This window comes from Kogia breviceps, chromosome 10 (assembly GCF_026419965.1).
Source record: "Kogia breviceps isolate mKogBre1 chromosome 10, mKogBre1 haplotype 1, whole genome shotgun sequence".
Classification (NCBI taxonomy): Eukaryota; Metazoa; Chordata; class Mammalia; order Artiodactyla; family Physeteridae; genus Kogia; species Kogia breviceps.
In genome coordinates this window covers 67,602,663-67,627,116 of record NC_081319.1, presented here as the reverse complement: position 1 = coordinate 67,627,116, position 24,454 = coordinate 67,602,663, and the positions used below count along the sequence as shown (strand labels likewise).

Below are 24,454 nucleotides of genomic sequence, written 5' to 3'. Positions count from 1 at the left end.
TATAACAAATTTAAAAATAGCAGACCATGGGCTTCCCTGGTGGCGCAGTGGTTGAGAATCCGCCTGCCGATACAGGGGACACGGGTTCGTGCCCTGGTCCGGGAAGATCCCACATGCCGTGGAGCGGCTGGGCCCGTGAGCCATGGCCGCGGAGCCTGCGCATCCGGAGCCTGTGCTCCGCAACGGGAGAGGCCACAACAGTGAGAGGCCCGCGTACCCCCCCCCCAAAAAAAAATAGCAGACCATGAGAGAATTCTAAAAGATTCTGGAGAGATACACTGACAGCAGATTTCCTAATGCCAACGCTGGATGCAAAAAAGTCATTGGGATAATATTATTTAAAATATTAAAGAGAAAAAAGTCAAACTTAGAATTTAATACAACAGCTAAATGTTATTCAAAGTGATGATATAATAAAAATGTTCTCAAGCATACAAAGCTTCAGAAGGTTTGCCACACAAATACATTTAAAACACTTTTGGAGGAAGTATTCCAATAAGAGAAAATTTCAGGAGGTGCCAAAAAGGTATGGGAAGTAAGACTGATCAAATACCTTGGTGAAGGAGAAGTATTTGAATGTATTTGAGAGCATGCTAAGGTGCTTATCTGGTTAGAGGGAAGATGGGGGAGGTACAGACAACACTTTTTTAAAAAAAGATGATGGAATACATGCACCCCAATGTTCACTGCAGTACTGTTTACAACAGCCAGGACATGGAAGCAGCCTAAATGTCCATCGACGGATGAATGGATGCAGAAGCTGTGGTACATATATACAAAGGAATACTACCCAGACATAAAAAAGAATGAAATAATGCCATTTGCAATGACATGGATGGACCTAGAGATTGTTATACTGAGTGAAGTAACTCATACAGAGAAAGATAAATATCTTGATATCACTTATGTGTGAAATCTAAAAAATGGTATAAATGAACTTATTTACAAAACAGAAATAGATTCACAGATGTAGAAAACAAACTTATGGTTACCAAGGGGGAAAGGAGGGAGATAAATTGGGAGGTTGGGATTGACATATACACACTAATATATATAAAATAGATAACTAATAAGAACCTATTGTATAGCACAGGGAACTCAATACTCTGTAATGACCTATATGGGAAAAGAATCTAAAAAAGAGTTGATATGTATATGTATAACTGATTCACTTTGCTGTAGAACAGAAACTAACACAATATTGTAAATCAGTGCCACTCAGTGTAGGAAAGAGCATCAGAGCAGGTGTTTTTTTGTTTTTTTTTGTGCCAAAAAGCAGTCCATAGACTGGCTGCCCAAGAATCATCTAGGGAGCATGCTAAACACACAGGTCCCCTGGCCTTACTTTGGAAAAGCTACTCTAACTCAGGTCAGGATGGAACCCAGGAATCTGTGTTTAACACACTTCACGGCTGATCCTCCTGTGTGGCCAGGTTTGGAAACACAGACTCAGATGATTTCTTAGCTCCTTTCCAAGTTGAAAATCATTTATTTCATCACTTTTGACACGTTGCCTTCAGATATTTGGTTAGACTTCTCTTTACCACGATAGACAGTTAACTTTATATATATATATTTTACATTAGACTAAATTCTGCCAATGCCTCCCAATTAGAAGCCAAAAGTAAGGGTGATGCAGTCCACACAGGTCAACCTCCAGGCTGAGACACGGGTGTAGGGGACATGGAGGGACTCATGGAGGTTACCCAGCACCCTCTGCCCTCCTCAGAAAGGTCCACTGGAACTCCTTATGCCTCTTTTTCACTCTAAACATCTCTAACAATTATACAGTTTTCCTCACATAATGAAATAAAGTAATATTTTAAAACATGATTTAAAGATTTAAAAGATTTTTTCTACTGTGTAGCCAGTGTTTCCCTTTTAAAGTTTCTTAGTAAAAATTTTTTTTCCTTTTTTCTTTGGCCATTGCATGTGGCTTGCAGGATCTTAGTTTCCCCACCAGGGATTGAACCCGTGTCCCCTGAAGTGGAAGCGTAGAGTCCTAACCACTGGACCGCCAAGGAATCCCCAAATTTATCTTATTTTTTAACTCCAAATTGGTCCACAGAAACTTATAGGACGAGTAGGAGTCCCTACACCATGGATTAAGATAGAGGATTTGTTGAGCTCAGCTGTGCGGTGCTCTGATGGCCTCTTCTCTCCCTTCACAGGATCCCTTCTTGGAGGATGTAGAAACAGTTAATCTAAGCCCCTCCCATCCCTTTGACTTCCTGTGGACCAAGCCTCCCTGGTGCTCGCGGGCCCAATGAATTCTTCCATCTTCTCACCCAGGCTCTTTTCTCTACTTCTTTCTCCAGCAACAGCTACACTAACTCAGAGAATTTCTCTGATTGGCTGAATACAGCAGGGGGCTCCCCCATCCTATAATCTGTTTCTTCCTCTTTACCTTCCCCCTCTTCCTTTACCCCCCACACCGACTGGGACTTATTTGGTTAAAGCACCAGGGGACAATGGTCCTTAGTGGGGGGCTGGTCCTGGGACTCCACACCTTGATGACTCTCCTGAGCCCCCCGGAAGCTGGGACCATCAAGGGTGAGTGCAGAGGGTGCTGGGTGAGGGGAGGAGATTAAGGGTGTGGGGTTACATGCCAGATGGTACAGAGAGTGAACCGTTCCTTTCCTCTGGTTTATGGGCAACTTCTGTTACCCGCATCCCTCTCACCTCTATCAGATCTGTCCTGGACCTAAAATACAGGTGCAGCTCAGCCCAGCATCACATTGAGGTGCCTCCTCATTCTTCCCTCCTCTCTGAGACCCAAACCTCCGTCCTACTGCTGCCCAGCATCCTGATTTCTGTACCACTTCCTGGCTTGGGGCGAGCCCATTTTCTATTGCTGTATTTATCACCAGGTCAATAGGTAGCTGTTTATCTGTCTTTATCCTGCTCTAGACTTGAGTTCCTTATGTGCGGGGTCCCCAGCCGGTTTGTCTGTGTTTCCTTGGGGCCTGGTATCGTGCTGGGCACATGGTGGTTTCTCACGATCATTGCACACATAATTTCATAGACTTATAAAGGCATCTTATCAACGAACACCTAACTCCCAATTTCTAGAAAACTGAGCTTCAGTCCTGGGAAGAGGCACATTTGATCATAATGCTCTGAGACAGAAGAGCTGGGACATGAACCCTGAACTTCTGACTCCTTTTCCACTGCTCTTTGCAATACCTTGGGTTGCCTTTTTCTATCCCTTCAGTCTCTGGTCACAAATCTTAATTCTTACTCCTGCCAACTATCACCTGTTTTCCCTCACATCCACTTACACTGCATCTCTGTGCCCAAAGCTCCATGGATGCCCTTTACCTTACTTATCTTCTCCTCATTCCACCCCTACTCACCCCTCATCTCACACACAGGACCTGGTAGCACAGCTGAGGCAGACCATCAGAGCAAGATTTAACTCTGGGGATCCCAAGCCTGAGTCTAGACAACCTCTCTTCTTCCCAACCCGGTATGCCAGGCTGCACCCATGCCTCTGTGCTGGCCCATTCACTCCATCCTCTCCCTTCCGTCCCTCGACAACCCTTCTAGTCTCCAAGGACCGGCTCCGCATCAGAACGGGACTCTGCCCCCACACAGAACCAAGGATGGGGCACAGCTCAGAGACTCAATACATCACATCTGATGGATGAGATTGATACCTTTTCTCTTCTCCCCCAACCCTGAACTCACCCAATACAGCTGACCACATGGGCTCCTACGGACCAGCCTTCTACCAGTCCTATGATGGCTCGGGTCAGTTCACCTACGATTTCGATGGAGAGCAGCTGTTCTCTGTGGACCTGAAGAAGAGGGAGGCTGTGTGGCGTCTGCCTGAATTTGGCAACTTTGCCTACTTTGACCCGCAGAGTGGGCTGGCCAGTATCACGATGATCAAAGCGCATCTGGACGTCTTGGTGGAGCGCTCGAACCGTACCAGAGCTGCCAACGGTACCGGGCCTTTCCTCTATGCCCCCCTCCACCAAGCCCCTGGCAGGCAGGGGAGGCCCAGAGAAGCCTCCCCCACCCCCCCACCTCACAGGCCTCTATTGACTCCTGGGCTCCACTCTGGGAATCTGAGACTGCTGTGCTCAGGCCCTTTCCTTCCCAGGAGGTGCTAGATCTTCTCAGATTCCTTCAGCAACCTCTTCCTCTTGAGAAATGACCCCTCCCGTTGGACTCCCCACCAGGGACCTGGCAGATCCAGGACCCCCTGGGGCCCCATCTGCCCTCCACAATCTCTCATCTCTCTGTCCCCCTGCTTCTGTTCTGGTGTCACCATCCTAGACCATTCCCTGCCCTCGGAAAGCTACTAGGAGGAAACACCCTTCAATCCCAGCCCTGATAAGGCCCAGCTGGAGGGCTGAGCCTGTGGGATTCAGGGCCTGGTTCCTCCTAGTGCCCCCAAGAGTGACTGTGCTGCCCAAGTCTCACGTGGAGCTGGGCCAGCCCAACACCCTCATCTGCGTCGTGGAGGACATCTTCCCCCCTGTCATCAATATCACCTGGCTGCGCAACGGTCAGACCATCACCGAGGGGGTGACCCAGACCAGCTTCTATGCCCAGCCCGACCACCTGTTCCGGAAGTTCCACTACTTGCCCTTCGTGCCCTCGGTGGACGACTTCTATGACTGCAAGGTGGAACACTGGGGCCTGGACAAGCCGCTCTTTAAGCACTGGGGTACGAGGCCCCCTCCCCAGGCCCGCCTTCTCACACCCGTGTGTCCTTCACCTTTGCCCGACCCCCTGACCCTCCCTTTCTCTCCCAGAGCCCCAGGTGCCTACCCTGCTGCCTGACACCACAGAGACCCTGGTCTGCATCCTCGGCCTGGCCCTGGGCCTGGCCGGCTTCCTCGTGGGCGTCACCCTCATCATCACAGGCACGTGCCTGTCCAGCACCCCCAGGTGCGCAGGACCCGCGAGTCTGGTGGGGAGGAAAGCAGATGACTCTGCACGGGACGAGGGTGGCGGATGAGAGATCCTGTGGGGAGGGGTGGGGTCAGGGACGAATGGTAGGAATAGAAGAGCAGAGGTGAGGCGAGGGTGTCAGGTTTGGGGGAGGTGGGCAGAGATGGGATCCCAGAAGTGTGAGCTGGGACAACATTGGTCATATGGTTTTTGTTACTTTAGGTAATGGCCCTTCTGAGAGAAACAGGTAGGGGAGACGCCCTACGGCTTCCTGGCAAGTGTCTGACGGCCCTTGAATGCTCAGTGCCAGTCTACTACCTTCGTCCCCACCGTGCTGACTTTGAATGGGATCAACCTCTGTCCTATAGGTCTCCTCCTTTTTGGCTCCCGTACTCATGGCAGGGACTTGTGGGGCACCAAGGAGTTCCCTTTCCCATTCCCAAAACACACACACACAGATACACACACACACACACAGACACATACACACTTTCTTGCTCTACCCAAAGCCCTGGCTAACAGCAGTAAAATTTTAAACAGTGTTTGCACTGTATTCATTTTACCAGGTCTTGGCCAATTCTTTCAGGGTGTAACGGATGCTGGGATCTGGAAGTGGGGACTTCTGGGGATGACTACTGAACATGACCACCTGCTACTGGGGGTTGACAATCACTTCCGGGCCAGTCTAGCTACGTCTTGCTCCATTTTGACTCATCAGTTTGGGGCCCCTGCGTGTCACTTGTGAATGGACCATTTCACATGGACATCATGAAATCAACATCCTGAATTCAGATTTGCCCCAAAAGGGATGCAGAGTATCCTGTTCATTGCAACTCCCTGCAACCAATGACAGTTCTACAGGGCACCAGGAGAGGAAACGTTCATGGAAATTTAAGTCTTGTCCAGATTTACTCTGTCATGAAGAGGCCATTGGTATCCAGCCATGGTTTACAATGTCATCTCCTTTTTCTACATTCCCTAGAGTCCCAAGCGTGACAAAGAGGCCCAAGGCTTGGGTAGGATGGCCATATCTTCTGTCTGGGGTCAATCATATCAGGTAGGAGGGTAGCAGAGTAGATCAGCAAGGTATCTGGTAAGAGGGACGTCTAGGAGAGATCCACCTGAATGCTCTCTAAATCTGTGGCCTGGAAGGTTTTAGTTTACTGTGAACAAAATTTAAAATGCACACAAAGCGGTAACTAACTATACAAAGTAGTTTATGTCAAGTACCAAATGAGTGGTACAGACTGGTGGTTTTCAAACCGGAATACAGAGAAGAGTCACTTGGGAGCCTTTTAAAAAGTACAGGCTTCTCTCAGATCTACTGAATTAGAATCTCGGGGCTGGGGAGAGTGGTGACAGGCAGTCTGTAATATTTTAACATGCTCTAGATGGTGCCGATGAAGCCATCCTGGACCCAGGCTGTGGGCTGGGAACGGGGACCTATGGACATAATCTGGTGCTATTGGAGGTCATTGGAAGAGGGGATCCCTGAGGTCTGAGTAGTCCGGGAGGGCTTTCTGGAAAACCTGGGTTTTTTAGGGCATGAAAGTTGAGGAAGGGACTTCCCAGTGGTTAAAACTCTGTGCTTCTAATGCGGGGGGCACAGGTTCGATCCCTGGTCAGGGAACATGCTGTTCCACAGAGCCAAAAAAAAAAAGTTGAGCAAGATACAGGTGAGGAGGGGCAAGATGGGAGTTGGAATTGGGATCATTTGGTCCCAGAAAAGAGAGAAACCAAGAGATTATGGGGACTCTGTGGATTTCCCAAGAGAGAATAAACGAGGGGAAATCGATGGCCAAAAGAGGACTCGGATGGAAGTGAGAGAAGATTGTTCTAATCAAGGTTTTTGCTTGTCAGTCACAGTCACCCTATTAAAATGGTTATCGACAAAAGGAGAGGGTATTTACAATAAAGACACAAGAGTGGTATCCAGAACCCAAGGGTGGGTTTGAGCCAGGCCCTGCAAGGAACAGAACTCAGAATGGAAGAGCCAGCAGAATCCAGCGCAGTCCCTCTTGCTCTCTCTCTGGGCCACATGGTCCTTGTTTTCTAGATCCCTCGGTATGTCAGCCATATTCTCTCCCTATGGACTGCCTGTTCTTTTCAGCTGCCATGTCAACCCTATAGGTACTGTGTGTGTATGTCACCTCAGCTCTAGCCGCCCACAGAGACTGTGTCTCCCAGTCACAATTCTAAATTATTGAAAAAACAAACGACTGCCCAAACTTGGGGAAAGTGTCCACCCCAGCCCAATGTACTGTGACCAGGGGACCAAGATCCCATAGTACAAACATGGTGGTGGCTGGTACCCACCTCTGAGGTGAGGAGTCGGGTCGTTCTCAGAGAAAGAAGAAGATCTCAGAAGACACCACAAGACATTTCTGTCCCCACAGTGCCCTGATCTCTGCTGATCTTTTACTTAAAACTTGATGCATCCTTGGAAAAGTGTTTCTCCGATCTCTGTCCTAATGTTTAATAAAGTCATAAAAGTGTCCTGTTTTGAACAGACTGGTGGTTGCCAAGGCGGGGCTGTTGGGGAAGGGATGGAGTGGGAGTTTGGGGTTAGTAGATGTAAACTCTTATATATAGAATAAGTAAACAAGGTCCTACTGCATAGCACAGAGAACTATATTTAATATCCCATGATAAACCATAATGGAAAAGAATATTAAAAAAAGAATGTATATATATATATATGTATAACTGAATCACTTTGCTGTACAGCAGTAATTAACACAACATTGTTAATTAACTATATTTCAGAAAAAAAAGTGGCATCTTTTGACCAGAAGTGTGCTTTTTTTCACTATGCATATATTACCCAGAAATCACTAGAAACAATTTGGAAGGAATATGGAGCAATTCCAAATCTTTTAGGTTTATGTATCTGCCTTCACACTCACATTTTTTTCCCTTCTAGTCTGCATTCCGTTTTTAAAATAAATTTATTATTATTTTTTTATTTTTGGCTGCGCTGGGTCTTCATTGCTGTGTGTGGGCTTTCTCTAGTTGCAGCGAGCGGGGGTTACTCTTCGTTGCGGTGCACAGGCTTATCGCGGTGGCTTCTGTTGCTGCGGAGCACAGCCTCTAGGTGCGCAGGCTTCAGTAGTTGTGGTACACGGGCTTCAGTAGTTGTGGCTCGCGGGCTCTAGAACGCAGGCTCAGTATTTGTGTTGTACACGGGCTTAGCTCCTCCGCGGCATGTGGGATCTTCCCAGACCAGGGATCGAGCCCGTGTCCCCTACATTGGCAGGTGGATTCTTAACCACTGAGCCACCAGAGAAGCCCTGTTCTGCATTCTTGATCTGACTTCTTTCAGTCTCTTTTAGAATAGACAGGCACCTTCTCTTCTGTATTTTCAAACTCTCCCCCTCTGCAGTGTTTCCTCTCCACAGATAATAAACATATCATCACTCTCATATACTGAGAACATTAAATCTCCTCTCTGTCCTATAACCCACTCCCTGCAAGCTCCTCCCCGTCACTTTCTCTGAAAGAGGATTCTGCATGGGCTGCATCCACATGCCCTCTTCCAATCTATTTTCTTTCTTAAAATTTTAATTTTTAACAACTTTTTTTGTTGTTGTTTTTTTGTTTTTTGTTTTTTGTTTTTTGTTTTTTGTTTTTTTTGCGTTAGGCCGGCCTCTCACTGTTGTGGCCTCTTCCGTTGCGGAGCACAGGCTCCGGACGCGCAGGCTCAGCGGCCATGGCTCACGGGCCCAGCCGCTCCACGGCATAACAACGTAATTTTGTCCTCATAGTTTAGAGAATCCAATAGTTCTACCAGATTTCCGTAAAAAAAAAATTCCAGTCTGTAGCCCCTTCTCCTGTCATGTTCTTGTCCCCAGAGTTGATAAGTTTTCAACTGTTTTTAACTAATTCTGTTGATACTGACCTTCTGTCTCTACATAATATTCTTGCTTTGCTATATTTTGATTTTTCAGCCTCAGGCCTTTTCTCTTTACTTCCTGCTATGGAAGAAGAGGATTTAATTTTTTTCATCCTCACACCATACACATGCACCCCTTACTCTAATATAGTTGTAACTTTGGCTAGGTTGGTGTTCAGTGTTTATATTATTATGATCTTGTGAAGGGTATTCATAGCCAAACTACAGAGTAAACCATGCTTGCTCTTCCTTTCCTAGACAACTTTATGTTTTCCCTGGGATGAATAATCGACCTGTTTTCTCTTTGCTTGGTTTTCTTGGTACCTATCATTAATGAATCACAAATTTCCTCACAATACAATCAGCTACCCTGGGTATTCTGTCCATTTTATTGTCAGATAAAACTCCCAGAACCTTGTGTCAGCTTCGATCTTAACTAGTTGCCCTCAGTGAGACAGCTGTCATCCTGGGACCACCCTTTACCATCCTTGTCAGGATTTACCTGTCCTCTGTGTTGGACCTTCTGTTTCTTATATCCAGCTAGAAGAATGACCAGGTTTGGGAATTACTGACGAGATTTATTTCTCCCAACCATTCATGCAACTCCTCTTGTTCAGACTTTTTCACTTAGGATAGACTCTCAATTCCTTAGTGGCTAAGGCTCTCCAACCTCCCCCCCACCTCTGGCCTTCCTTCTTTCATTAAGTTACAGCCACACTCTCTTTCCTTAGAATCCTCCTGCCTGTGGTCTTAACATCAAGGATTCCAACTCATCATTCATTCGCAACACATGTGGTAAAAATTCAGAGGCTTCCCTGATCAGCTTTGCTAAATAAACCACCCATCTCCAGTCCTTCTCGATCACAAGACTCCATTTATCTTTGTGGACAGACATCTCTCCTGGAATAGAGGCCCTCCTCTCAGGCTTTCTTTCCTCCTTCGGGGCAGTGACCCGTCATGTAGAGACGTCACTTCCTCCCTTCTCTCCATCTCTCCCCTCACCTCCGTCATTTCCACTAACTGTGTTTTGGTTCTGTCTTGTGGTTTGATTCCACCTCCTGTGGAGGCTCCAAATTTGAGTAAACCTCCTCTTCCCAGGAGAAGACTCCCTGGCATTTCTACCCCCCGGAGACTTTCTGTTGCCCCATCCCTAGAGCCCCAGGGCCACTCCTGAGACTCGGTTGGATTGCCACTTTTCCTTCATTCGTTCCCTCAGGCCTGCAGTATATGCTCTGCTCCAGGTACAAGGTCATACCGTAATGCCTGGAACATGGCAGTTACTCAGTAACTGACCAAAGAGTAAGATGTAGTCTGCTCAGCTCTCAAATTCCTTGATGACACACCCAAATAAAGAAAACATTTAAAAACTTTCTGCTATTATTGACATGATTGCTTTTATGATTACTATTAACTTTCAGGTGTTGAGCACTTCCAATGTGCCAAGCACTAAACACTTACATCTGTCAAAGCTATGAGTTTGCACGCCTACCATGGTGTTTCCTAAATTGTTCCATGGAACTCAAATGTTCTGAAGGATGTTAATAACTTAATTAAAAACAAATCAATGTAAGTAACCTTTTTTTTCCCTAAAACATATGTTAATATGGGTAAGGAAATGCCAAACATAAGTATGCAGGTTTTAGTATATAGCAATCTGCCTTTCAAAAATGACATGCCATGTTTGGTAATAGCAAAAGATTGGAAACTTGTCCAACAAGAATGGAAAAGTTGAAAGAGCTACTGTGCATCCATGAGGAGGAGAAACATTAAGCTGTTAGAAAGAATGAGGAAGATCTCTTTAAGCTGATATGGAGGAATCCCTATGATGTAGTGAAAAAATGCAAGATACAGAAGAATGTACATACTGTGTGCTATCTTGGGATAAGAAAGAGGGAAGATATATGTTTGCAGAAAGCTACACTGAAAAGATAAACCAGAAATTGTTAAAAAAAATGGTAGGGGGGAAGAGCAGAGTTGAGGGAATGCGTTTGAGGCAACAGGGATAAAAGTGAATATAGACTTTTGAAATATACAAATGCTTTACAATTTTTATAAACATGAAACAAAAAGCCCTAACATTTAAAACAAACAACTGAACCAAGAGAGAAGACTTATTTTAACTCCTATTAGAAAACAGTACTGTATATTCTTAGTGGACTATATTCTAAGGACAAAAAGAAGTACTAAAAACGTTGATAGTCATTCAGTAGTTTTATCATTAGTAATAATATTGTATTGTTATTTTGAAACTATGTTTATATATATTATAGGATAAAGAAACTCAGGAATGATGTAATGTATTTGGGAACCATGATTTTAGCATATAAAAGGAAAGAAAAAAGTAGCTGAATTAAAACCCTAATATTGGGCTTCCCTGGTGGCGCAGTGGTTGAGAGTCTGCCTGCCGATGCAGGGGACGCGGGTTCGTGCCCCAGTCCGGGAAGATCCCACGTGCCGCGGAGCGGCTGGGCCCGTGAGCCATGGCCGCTGAGCCTGCGCGTCCGGAGCCTGTGCTCCGCAACGGGAGATGCCACAGCAGTGAGAGGCCCGCGTACCGCAAAAAAAAAAAAAAAAAAAGGCGGAGTCAAGATGGAGGTGTGGGAACATGCAGAATAAGCGTCTTCCCACAACTAGGGCACTTGCCAGCTGCTGGTGGCGGACTCTGACATCCAAGGAGATTGGAGGAACCCCAAAGTGAACATAGGGGGACAGAGGTGGGAGGAGAAGTGGAGGCCAGACAGGATTGGTGCACCTAAGGCCGGGGAGATGAGGAGAGGCAGACGGGAGGGGCCATCCCAGATCGGAGGAGCAGGAGAGGAAAGGAGGGTGTTTGCCCCACCCATTCGAGCTCACGAAGCCTGCTGGGCTCCCAAGTGAGGTCCCCTGCCCTCTGAGACCAGGGGTGGGGGGCACACCTGGGCCCCTTCTGTTCCTTGAGCCTAAGCCCCACCCCCACAGCCCCCAGGGCCTTTTCCATCCCTGTGGGTCCTGAGCATTGGCCCCGAGCAACACCCAAACCTCACCCTTGCTTGGCCCTGCCCTCCACAGCCAAGGCCTCCCCCCCCCCCCCCCCGCACCGTTTTTTTTTTTTGCTGCCCCAGGTGGCTTGCGGGATCTTGGTTCACGAGCCTGGGGCTGGGCGGAAGCTCCTGTGGTGGGATCTCCAAGTCCAAACACTGGACTAACAGAGAACCTCAGACCCTAGGGAATATTCATCAGAGTGAGGTCTCATGGAGTTCCTCATCTCAGCACCAAGACCAAGTTCTACCCAACAGCCTACAAACTCCAGTGTTGGAAGCCTCAGGCCAAACAACCAGTAAGACAGGAACACAATCCCACTCATTAAAAAAAAAAAAAGAAAAAGAGACAGCAAAAAAATATATCACAGATGAAGGAGCAAGGTACAACCTACAAGATCAAATAAATGAAGAAGAAATAGACAATATACCTGAAAAAGAATTCAGAGAAATGATAGTAAAAATGATCCAGAATCTCAGAAATAGAATGGAGGCATGGATTGGGAAAATACAAGAAATGTTTAACAAAGATCTAGAAGAACTAAAGAACAAACAGAGAAGAACAACATAATAACTGAGATGAAAAATACACCAGAAGGAATCTGGTGGCAGAAGAATGAATAAATGAGCTGGAAGACAAAATGGTGAAAGTAACTGCCAAGGAGCAGAATAAAGAAAACAGAATGAGAAGAATTGAAGACAACCTCAGAGACCTCTGGGACAACACTGAATGCACCAACATTCTAATTATAGGGGTCCCAGAAAAAGAAGTGAAAAAGAAAGGGTCTAAGAAAATATTTGAAGAGATTATAGTTGAAAATTTCCCTAACATGTGAAAGGAAATAGTCACCCAAGTCCAGGAAGCACAGAGACTCCCATACAGGGTAAACCTTAGGAAAAACACTCCAAGACACATATTAATCAAACTAACAAAAATTAAATTCAAAGAAAAAGTATTAAAAGCAGCAAGGGAAAAACAAAAAATAACGTACAAAGGAATCCTTATAAGGTTATCAGCTGATTTTTCAGTGAAAACTCTACAGGCCAGAAGGGAGTGGCAAGATATACTTAAAGTGACGAAAGAAAAACCTACAACCAAGATTACTCTACCCAGCAAGGATCTCATTCAGATTTGATGGAGAAGTCGAAAGCTTTTCAAACAAGCAAAAGCTAAGAGAATTCAGCACCACCAAACCAGTTTTACAACAAATGCTAAAGAAACTTCTCTAAGCGGGAAACACAAGAGAAGAAAAAGACCCACAAAAACAAACCCAAAACAATTAAGAAAATGGTAATAGGAACATACATATCGATAATAACCTTGAATGTAAATGGATTAAATGCCCCAACCAAAAGACACAGACTGGCTGAATGGATACAAAAACAAGACCCATATATATGCTGTCTACAAGAGACCCACTTCAGGGCTTCCCTGGTGGCGCAGTGGTTGAGAGTCCGCCTGACGATGCAGGGGACGTGGGTTCGTGCCCCAGTCCGGGAAGATCCCACATGCTGCAGAGCGGCTAGGCCTGTAAGCCATGGCAGCTGAGCCTGCGTGTCCAGTGCCTGTTGCTCTGCAGAGGGAGAGGCCACAACAGTGAGAGGCCTGCATAACGCAAAATAAATAAATAAATAAATAAAAAGAGACCCACTTCAGACCTAGGGACACATACAGACTGAAAGTGAAGGGATGGAAAAAGATATTCCATGCAAATGGAAATCAGAAGAAAGCTGGAGTAGCACTACTTGTAGCAGATAAAATAGACTTTAAAATAAAGACTGTTAAAGAGATAAAGAGGGACACTACATAATGATCAAAGGATCAATTCAAGAAGAAGATAAAACAATTCTAAATGTTTATGCACCCAACATAGGAACACCTTAATACATAAGGCAAATGCTAACAACCATGAAAGGAGAAATTGACAGTAACACAATAATAGTAGGGGGCTTTAACACCCCACTTACACCAATGGACAGATCATCCAAACAGAAAATAAATAAGGAAACACAAGCTCTAAATGACTCAATAGAGCAGATAGATCTAATTGATATTTATAGAACATTTCACCCCAAAGTGGCAAAATACACTTTCTTCTCAAGTGCATATGGAACTTTCTCCAGGACATATCACATCTTGGGTCATAAATCAAGCCTTGGTAATTTTAAGAAAATTGAAATTGTATCAAGCATTCTTTCTGGCCACAACACTATGAGACTGGAAATCAATTACAGGAAAAAAAAACCGTAAAAAACACAAATACATGGAGGCTAAACGGTGTGCTACTAAATAACCAAGAGATAACTGAAGAAATCAAAGAAGAAATTTAAAAATACATGGAAACAAATGACAACGAAAACACGACGTCCCCAAACCTATGTGAGACAGCAAAAGCAGTTCTAAGAGGGAAGTTTATACCAATACAATCTCACCTCAAGAAACAAGAAAAATCTCAAATAAACAATCTAACCCTACACTTAAAAAAACTAGAGACAGAAGAACAAAGAAAACCTAAAGTCAGTAGAAGGAAATAAATCATAAAAATCAGAGCAGAAATAAATGAAATAGAAATGAAGAAAACAATAGCAAAGATCAATAAAACTAAAAGCTGGTTCTTTGAGAAGATAAACAGAATTGATAAACCCTTAGCCAGACTCATCAAGAAAAAATGGGAGAGGCCACAAATCAATAAAATTAGAAATGAAAAAGGAGAAATCACAGCTGACACTGCAGAAATACAAAGGATTATAAGAGACTACTACAAACAACTAGATGCCAATAAAATGGACAACCACAAAGAAATGAACAAATTCTTGGAAAGGTACAATTTCCCAAGACTGAACCAGGAAGAATTAGAAAATATAAACAGACCTGTCACAAGTAATGGAATTGAAACCATAATTAAAAGCCTTCCAACATTGGGCTTCCCTGGTGGCGCAGTGGCTGAGAGTCCGCCTGCCGATGCAGGGGACACGGGTTCGTGCCCCGGTCTGGGAAGATCCCACATGCCGCGGAGCGGCTGGGCCCGTGAGCCATGGCCGCTGAGCCTGCGCCTCCGGAGCCTGTGCTCCGCAACGGGAGGGGCCGCAACAGTGAGAGGCCTGCGTACCGGAAAAAAAAAAAAAAAAAAAAGCCTTCCAACAAACAAAAGTCCAGGACCAGATGGCTTCACAGACAAATTCTATCAAACATTTAGAGAAGAGCTAACACCGATCCTTCTCAAACTCTTCCAAAAAATTGCAGAGGGAGAAGCACTCCCAAATTCATTCTATGAAGCCACCATCACCCTGATACCAAAACCTGAAAAATAATCACACAAAAAGGAAAATTATAGACCAATATCACTGATGAACATATATGCAAAAATACTGAAAATACTAGCAAACAGAATCCAACAGCACATTAAAAGGATCATACACCATGATCAAGTGGGATTTATCCCAGCGATGCAAGGATTCTTCAATATGCTCAAATCAATCAATGTGATACACCACATTAACAAATTAAGGAATAAAACCCATATGATCATCTCAATAGATGCAGAAAAACTTTTGACAAAATTCAACACCAATTTATGATAAAAACTCTCCAGAAAATGGGCATGAGAGAACCTACCTCAACATAATAAAGGCCATATTTGACAAACCCACAGCAAGCGTCATACTCAATGGTGAAAAACTGAAAGTATTTCCGCTAAGATCAGGAACAAGACAAGGATGTCCACTCTTGCCACTCTAATTCAACATAGTTTTGCAAGTCCTAGCCACAGCAGAGAAGAAAAAGAAATAAAAGGAATCCAAATCAGAAAAGAAATAAAACTGTCACTGTTTGCCGATAACATGACACTATACATAGAAAATCCTAAAGATGTCACCAGAAAACTACTAGAACTAATCAATGAATTTGGTAAGGCTGCAGGATACAAAATTCACAGAAATCTCTGGCATTCCTATACACCAACAATGAAAACTCAGAAAGAGAAATTAAGGAAACACTCCCATTTACCACTGCAACAAAAAGAATAAAATACCTAGGGATAAACCTGCCTAAGGAGGCGAAAGACTTGTACTCAGAAAACTATAAAACACTGATGAAAGAAATCAAAGATGACATAAACAGATGGAGAAATATACCATGTTCTTGGATTGGAAGAATCAATATTGTGAAAATGACTATACTACCCAAAGCAATCTACAGATTCAATCCCTATCAAACTACTAATGGCATTCTTCACAGAATTAGAACAAAAAATTTTACAGTTCGTATGGAAACACAAAAGATCCCGAATAGCCAAAGCAATCTTGAGAAAGAAAAACGGAGCTGGAGGAATCAGGCTCCCTGACTTCAAACTATGTCACAAAGCTACAGTAATCAAGACAGTATGGTACTGGTGCAAAAACAGAAATATAGAACACCGGTACAGGTTAGAATGCCCAAAGATAAACCCATGTTCATATGGGCACCTAATTTATGACAAAGGAGGAAAGAACATACAATGGAGAAAAGACAGACTCTTCAATAAGTTGTGCTGGGAAAACTAGACAACTACATTTAAAAGAATGAAATTAGAACACTACCTAACACCATACACGAAAATAAACTCCAGATGGATTAAAGACTTAAATGTAAGATCAGACACTATAAAACTCTTAGAGGAAAACACTCTTTGACATAAACCACAGCAAGAACTTTTTTGATCCACCTCCTAGAGTAATGGAAATAAAAACAAAAATAAACAAATGGGACTTAATTAAACTTAAAAACTTTTGCACAACAAAGGAAACCATAAACAAGACAAAAAAAACCTCAGAATGGGAGAAAATATTTGCAAATGAAACAACAAAGGATTAATCTCCAAAATATACAAACAGCACATGGAGCTCAATATCAAAAAAGCAAGCAATCCAGTTAAAAAATGGGTGGAAGACCTAAATAGACATTTCACCAAGGAAGACATAGAGATGGCCAAGAGGCACATGAAAAGATGCTCAATATGACTAATTATTCGAGAAATGCAAATCAAAACTACAATGAGGTATCACCTCACTCCGGTCAGAATGGCCATTATCATTCTACCATTATCAAAAAATCTAGGAACAATAAATGCTGGAAAGGGTGTGGTGAAAAGGGAACCCTCTTGCACTGTTGGTGGGAATGTAAATTGATACAACCACTATGGAAAACGGTATGGAGTTTCCTTAAAAAACTAAAAATAGAACAACCATATGACCCAGCAATCCCACTACTGGGAATATACCCTGAGAAAACCATAATTCAAAAAGAGACATGCACCATAATGTTCATTGCAGCACTATTTACAATAGACAGACATGGAACCAACCTAAATGTCCACTGACAGATGAATGGATAAAGAAGATGTGGCACATATCTACAATGGAATATTACTCAGCCATAAAAAGAAATGGAATTGAATTATTTGTAGTGAGGTGAATGGACCTAGAGTCTGTCATACAGAGTGAAGTAAGTCAGAAAGAAAAACAAATACTGTATGCTAACACATATACATGGAATCTAAAAAAAAAAAAAGGTACTGATGAACCTAGTTGCAGGGCAGGAATAAAGAGGTAGACATAGAAAATGGACTTGAGGACATGGGGTGGGAGGGCGAAGCTGGGGTGAAGTCAGAGTAGCACTGACATATATACACTATCGAATGTAAAATAGTTGGCTGGTGGGAAGCAGTAGCATAGCACTGGGAGATCGGCTCGGTGCTTTGCAATGACCTAGAGAGGATGGAAGGGAGGCTCAAGAGGGAGGGGATATGGGGACATATGTATGCATATGGCTGATTCGCTTTGTAGTGCAACAGAAACTAACATAGTATTGTGAGGCAATTATACTCCAATAAAGATCTATTAAAAAAATGATAGATGATAAACAGACAGACATGTGTGTGTTCGTGTGTGTGTGTGTGTGTGTGTGTGTGTGTGTGTGTGTGTGTGTGTATCTCCAGCCTTATTCTTCAGTTCCGGTTGGTGGAGTTAACAAAAATTTCACTTCTGAATTCCTTTTTTGCTCATATCTATAATATAACCAGAAACTCTGGGCATAGAAGAAAGAATATAAACTTTGAAATCAGCACTACCCGATCTCACCAGCTCTATGATCTTATACACATTGTTATTATTTCCTCATCTCTAAAATAGGAACAATACATATGTGATAGGGATGTTCTGTGGACTAAAGAGATCACTATGAAAAATGCCCATGATAGGACTTCCCTGGTGGTGCAGTGGTTAAGAATCTGCCTGCCAATGAAGGGGACACTGGTTTGAGCCCTGGTTCGGGAAGATCCCACATGCCGTGGAGCAATTAAGCCCGTGCGCCACAGTTACTGAGCCTGGGCTCTAGAGTCCATGAGCCAGAACTACTGAAGCCCGTGCACCTAGAGTCCATGCGCCTAGAGCCCTTGCTCCGCCATCGCAGTGAAAAGCCCACGCACCGCAAAGAAGAATAGCCCTCTCTCGCAGCAACTAGAGAAAGCCCACAGGCAGCAACGAAGACCCAACGCAGGCAAAAATAAAGAAAGAAAGAAAGAAAGAAAGAAAAAAAAAAAGAAGTCTTCATAGTGGAGTTAACACTATGTAGGAGATTGTGTGGGATTTGCTGATGGGGGAAAGAGCATATTTCAGGCAGAGAGAACAGCACATGCCAAGGTCCAGTGGCAATAGACAGTATGGGAGAATCCGGGAAGGTCTCTCTTCAGCTCTGAGTTGAGCACAGGGTTCAAGGAAGGGTAGATGAGGGATATAACTTTATAGAGATGACAAGGGCTAGAGGGAGGCCTTGAAAAGGAGTTTAATCCTTAAAGGTAATAAGCAACATGACCAGATTTCTTTTCTAAAGGATCTCCCTGGAAGCAACAGTGTGGGGGATGGATTCCATGGAAACAGGACTGTGGCTAGAAGACTAGAAAGAGGGGAATTCCTCCGTGGTCCAGCGGTTAGGACTCTGCGTGGGTTGATCCCTGCTGGGGGAACTAAGATCCCACATGCCACGTGCTACGGTTAAAAAAAAAAAAAAAAAAAAGACTAGGAAGAAGAGAGTCGTGACAGTCCAGCCGGGGAGGTGGGGCACTGAAAGGAGAGAAGAAGGTGGCTCAGGAGGGCTCAGTGGCTGAGCAGAGAAGTGGAGAGCAAGGGCGAGGCCAGCAGGGAGGTCACCAGGGAAAGTAATGATACCTTAGTAATACTGGTTCTGCTACTTATCCGCTGTATGGTTCTGAGCCTCAGTTTTCTCATCTGTGAAACAGTGATGGGTATCTACTTCGTAGGATTATTATGAGGACTTACTTTTTTTTTTTTTTTGGCTGCACAGCACAGCTTGAGGGATCTTAGTTCTGCGACCAGGGATCGAACCTGGGCCCAAGGCGGTGAAAGCGTGGAGTCCTAACCACTGGACCGCCAGGGAATTCCCTATGAGGACTTAATTTTAAAGGCATTCTAAGTGTCTGGCACATTAATGAGTTCTGTACGAATGCTTGTTACATAAACGGATAACTCACAGAGGGAAACGTTTGGGGGAAAAGACAGGATCTTTTCTGGGTATGCATTGAGTGCCAGGAGCCTATGGAACATTGCTATGAGGTCGCTGAAAAACAGATTTGGAACTCTGGAGCAAGGTCTAGACAAGAGATAGATTTTATGAGTGGGAGTTGCCTGCAGAGGAATGGATGAAATTGCTTAGAGATAGTGTGCAAAGAAGGAGAAGAGGGCAAGGACGGTAACATGACAGACAACATCTCATGGAAGGCTGAGGCAGGGACTCCAGAGAAGCCGACCGAGAGGGGCTGTCTACAGAGGATGAGCGCTAGGAACTTGGGTATCAAAGAACCAGGGATGCTTCAGAGGTAAAGGGAGATAAGGGTCTCTGGGTCAGAAAAGTGAAGGTTATGTTTCAAGAGCTGAAGCTGGAGGTAAGAAGGCAAGAAAGACCTAAACGTCGGAGGATGGGGGGAATTCCCTTGCGGTCCAGAGGTTAGGACTCCGCGCTTTCACTGCCGAGGGCTCGGGTTCTATCCCTGGTAGGGGAACTAAGATCCCACAAGCCCCACAGCGCGGACAAAAAAACGAAAAACAAAAGATGGGAGGGTGGGCCCCAAAATATCTAGAACAGAGATCATTGGTAACATGCTCACCAGGTGGCGCCAAAGACCCTCCGTGGCGATTAACACGGGTCTTAGCACTCCTGCCCCTAAGGCGAGCCTCGCGGCGCTTTCATTCAAACCTGACAGTCAGCCAGGTGGCATTCCTTTAGTCAAGGAGCCATCAAACTTCCACTACTGGAAAGCTCTGAGGGATACACACACACACACACACACACACACACACACACACACACACACACACACACACACCTCTGCTCTTCCTTTGGTTATGTGAAGATAAAATAAGAACTTTCAGAGAATAGTCCCATCCATTTTATTTCCTACATAATTTTCAAATCTACTCACGTCTTTTCATGCGCTTTGCTACCTCTCCATTCCAAACCACTATGCTCACTTGCTGGGACCCACCACCACCGATGCTTTCTAAATTGTCACTGCATCCATTCTCAATGCCCCGCTAACCCAATGTGACCCTTCCCACTGCAATTTCTTCCAAGTAGGTATGTCTCCTAGCTTCCTACCAGACCACAGTATTGGAATTCTAGTGTAGCAGTTCCTGGAGCCAGATTGCTGGGTTCAAATCCCAGTTCCAGCACTCACTGGCTGTGTTGCGATTTAGGGCAAGTTCCTTCACCTCTCTGTCTCAGGTCTTCATCTGTTACACGGAGATAAGATTTACCTCAGAGACTTCCCTGGTGGTGCAGTGGTTAAGAATCCGCTTGCCAATGCAGGGGACACGGGTTTGATCCCTGGTCCAGGAAGATCCCACATGTGGTGAAGCAACTAAGCCCGCCCACCTAGAGCTGGTGCTCCGCAACAAGAAGTCACCGCAATGAGAAGCCGGCCCACCGCAATGAAGAGTAGCCCCCGCTCAGGGCAACTAGAGAAAGCCTGTGCGCAGCAACGAAGACCCAATGCAGCCAAAAATAAAAATAAATAAATAATTAAAAGAAATAAAGACTTACCTCAAAGGACCATAATGAGGACCAAATGAGTTTACAGTTTGTTGTTTGTTTTTGGTTTTTTTTGCGGTACGCGGGCCTCTCACTGTTGTGGTCTCTTCCGTTGCGGAGCACAGGCTCTGGACGCGCAGGCTCAGCGGCCACGGCCCATGGGCCCAGCCGCTCCGCGGCATGTAGGATCTTCGCGGACCGGAGCACGAACCCGTGTCACCAGCATTGGCAGGCGGACTCTCAACCACTGCGCCACCAGGGAAGCCCTACAGTTTGTTTTTAGTACACTGCTTGGTACACAGTAAGTGCTCGATAGATGAGAGCTGTTAGTAAAAGTCTTCAGGATAAAAATTCAAATTCTTACTGTGGCCTAAGTGACCTCCTTGATCTAGCTTTGCCCGACTTTCTGGCCTTATCTGGAGGCACGCATCCTTTTCTGCTGCCTCAGCACCACCTGCTCCCAGGCAGTTACCATCACTGTTTCTTGTTTCTCTTTTTTTTTTTTTTGAGTCACGCTGTATGGCTTGCAGGATCTCAGTTCCCTGACAAGTGACTGAACCAGGCCACAGCAGTGGAAGCCCGGAATCCTAACCACTAGACCACCAGGGAACTATCATCACTTTCTTCTGCTGGCAGTGCTCACTCCTGCCCTCCCTGTCACAAACACTACTCATCCTTCCCAGATGTGTCTGAACAGTTCTCAGAAATCTCTCAGATCAGAACCCTCCTAAATTCTTTACAGATCTTTGCATATCGCACTGCTAAAACTTATAATTTTTATTAAAAACTGTGATCTGTTGTCTAATGTCACCCCTTTCCCTGCTCCCAGAAGGTAAACTATGGGGACAGCAAGACCTGCTAGTGGGATTCTGCAGAGCTTGAACTAGGGTGACGATCCAGGAAAGGGGAAAGAAGCAAAGACGGAGATCATGGAATCATCAGATGGGTTCCATCTACCATTCCCAGTCCCCTTCCTGGCTCTCTGGGAGTCCTTTTCTCATTGATCAGTGAGTCCTCCCCTGTGTTATTCTTGGCAAGCCTCAGAGAGTAACTCCAACCATCTTTGGTTCTTGTCCTGGGAGCCCCTCAGGGAAGCAGGGCTTTTCAGTCAGGATAGTGCTGAGAGAATCCAAGAGCAAGGCTGGCAGGGCTTGGACTGGGGTACACACATTTGGATGCAATTAGAATCATCTGGAAGACTGTCATGCCTTCATCTTAGACCAAATCAGCCCAGTTAACTGCACTGATAAAAGCCAGATTCAAAGACAAGGCAAGGGCCTTGTCTTTATCTTCACCGCACCTCGACTGAGCAGTTTGACAACGTCTAGATCTATTGATGCAATGGTGTTTATTGAAAAATAAGAAGATCAAAGGAACTCTGAATAAATGATTACTATGGAAACAAAGGGGAGCAAACGGCAAGAGGTAGCAAAAAAAAAAAAAAAAAAAGAGGCAGTGGAACCCATGCTTACAAGAGCTGGAAAGAGCATGGGAGGTAATACTGCCCATGGTAGGACTCCATAACTGTTCCTTCTGGTTGTGCTGGGGACTGTGCTTGTTACTTTGGATGACAGCAATTCCAACCAAAATGGGGATCAGACTCCTGAAACTATTACAATGCCTCAAGGAGAGGATGGGATAGAGCTAAGGTTTGGACCTGTAAATTCGACTAAGGGAAAAAGTAAATCAAAGGGCTAAATGGCAACCTCAAGGGTCAGGAACCAGGGAAAGGACTCAACAGACTTATCAGGAAATCCATGAACGTTTGTGTGTAAGCTGCCTAGTAAGGTGGTAAAGAGGGAGGTGTGGGCTTCCCTGGTGGCGCAGTGGTCGAGCGTCCGCCTGCTGATGTAGGGGACACGGGTTCGTGCCCCGGTCTGGGAAGATCCCACATGCCGCGGAGCGGCTGGGCCCGTGAGCCATGGCCGCTGAGCCTGCGCGTCCGGAGCCTGTGCCCCGCAACGGGAGAGGCCACAGCAGTGAGAGGCCCGCGTACCGCAAAAAAAAAAAAAAAAAAAAGAGGGAGGTGTAAACCAGGTCCAGAGCCACTCTTGCCCAGTCTCAGCCTGCTCTGCAGGTCAAGGGAATAAGCCAGGCCACCTACTTTTATAGAATTTAGACTGTTCTGGATTCAGTCTATAGGGAACATTAAATTGCCTCCACAGGTACAATGTCAAAAACTCACCTTTTCAGAGTTGAAGTCTTTATTTTCCCAAACCACAATTTTAAAATACTTAAATGACGTGAACAGACGGGGATACAGCCACGGTCTTCCAAGATTGTATGCCTGGTCTCCTCCCCAAACTAATCTCACACCTTAAATGCCCATTTAAATGAGATATAGTGTTAGATTGACACGCATCTATTTGAAATCAACATTTATCCTTTTGGACTTAAATAAATCCTATCCCACACCCACAACTCTTAAGTACTTCTGAACTTTCAAATTCCTTTCCATCACTTTTCTCTAGATGACCAGAGCTCAAAGGGAATTGAAGAGTTCACTCACTGAGCTCCTCAATTAAGTGGGCTGAAAAGCCCAATCAGGGGGCTCCTCCCCTTAAAAAAAACTAAGGGCCTTGCAAAATGGTAACAAGTGATTCCCAGCCCTGCTTGGGTATTACCATCTTTGAGCTTTTGAAAAAATCGTTGCCCAGGCCTCAATTTAAGAATTCAGGGAATTCCCTGGTAGTCCAGTAGTTAGGACTCTGCACTTCCACAGCAGGTCTGGGGTTCAAGCCCTGGTTGGGAAACTAAGATCACACAAGCCGTGGGGTATGGCCAAAAAAGGATTCAGACAGAAACCCAAGTTACGAGCTTTTAGCAGCTCTGGAGTCCAAGTATGCAACAAGGGTTGAGAGTCACTGCTAGAGCCCAATTTATTGCTACCTCCAAAATCATCACTACCATCTCCACCATATTCCACTTTCCACCTGTTTCCAGCAACTTTACAGCAGAATAAACCATTAGGTTTATAGTCCCAGCCTTCTATTTAAAAATTCAGATTTTCTACTATAGCTCACTATTTTAAACCATCCCCTTTTGCAGGGTGTAAAGCCCCCTAAATTCCAGAAACCAGACATCTCATCCTTCTTAAGTATAGAGCCCTTCTGTCTATACAGCATGAGAAGGGGTTGGACTTGTGGAAATGAGTTCTTGTGATTTCATTTTGGTAAGGATCACTGGAATTCTCTGAACTGGTATTGTATTAACCAACTTTGAAAAACTATGTAAATGTACAATTTGAGGCCAAAACAGCAAATTATAGAAGGAGACACAACTGCCTTTTTAAGGCAAATGCCCAATGCAAGAAGTACCTACTGTTGGCTACCTCCCATCCCTTTCACATCTTGCTAAGTGTCCAGGAAACAATCCACATATCCAGCACCAGAGGAAAACCTGAGCCTATTCCAAATCTTGAGTTTGAAACTCTTGGTTAAGAGATGAATGAGCCAGAGAATTTTGTTTTCTTCATCTAAAACCAGAGCAAACTTCAAACCATAAGGTTATTTTGGGGGATTCACTTTACAAAGGGCAGATGTACTTTTATCACTACAG

General features: G+C 44.7%; 1 protein-coding gene across 1 annotated transcript; it reads left to right on the top strand.

Annotated features, from left to right (window-relative positions):
- Nucleotides 1-2,393: 2,393 nt before the first annotated feature.
- Nucleotides 2,394-7,869, top strand: LOC131764047 (HLA class II histocompatibility antigen, DO alpha chain-like). Its single transcript, XM_059076944.2, has 5 exons — nucleotides 2,394-2,553; nucleotides 3,700-3,948; nucleotides 4,397-4,678; nucleotides 4,767-4,902; nucleotides 5,128-7,869. The coding sequence occupies exons 1-5, from the start codon at nucleotides 2,472-2,474 to the stop codon at nucleotides 5,129-5,131; spliced, it is 753 nt and encodes a 250-aa protein (XP_058932927.1). The 5' UTR covers nucleotides 2,394-2,471; the 3' UTR covers nucleotides 5,132-7,869.
- The last annotated feature ends 16,585 nt before the right edge of the window (nucleotides 7,870-24,454 follow it).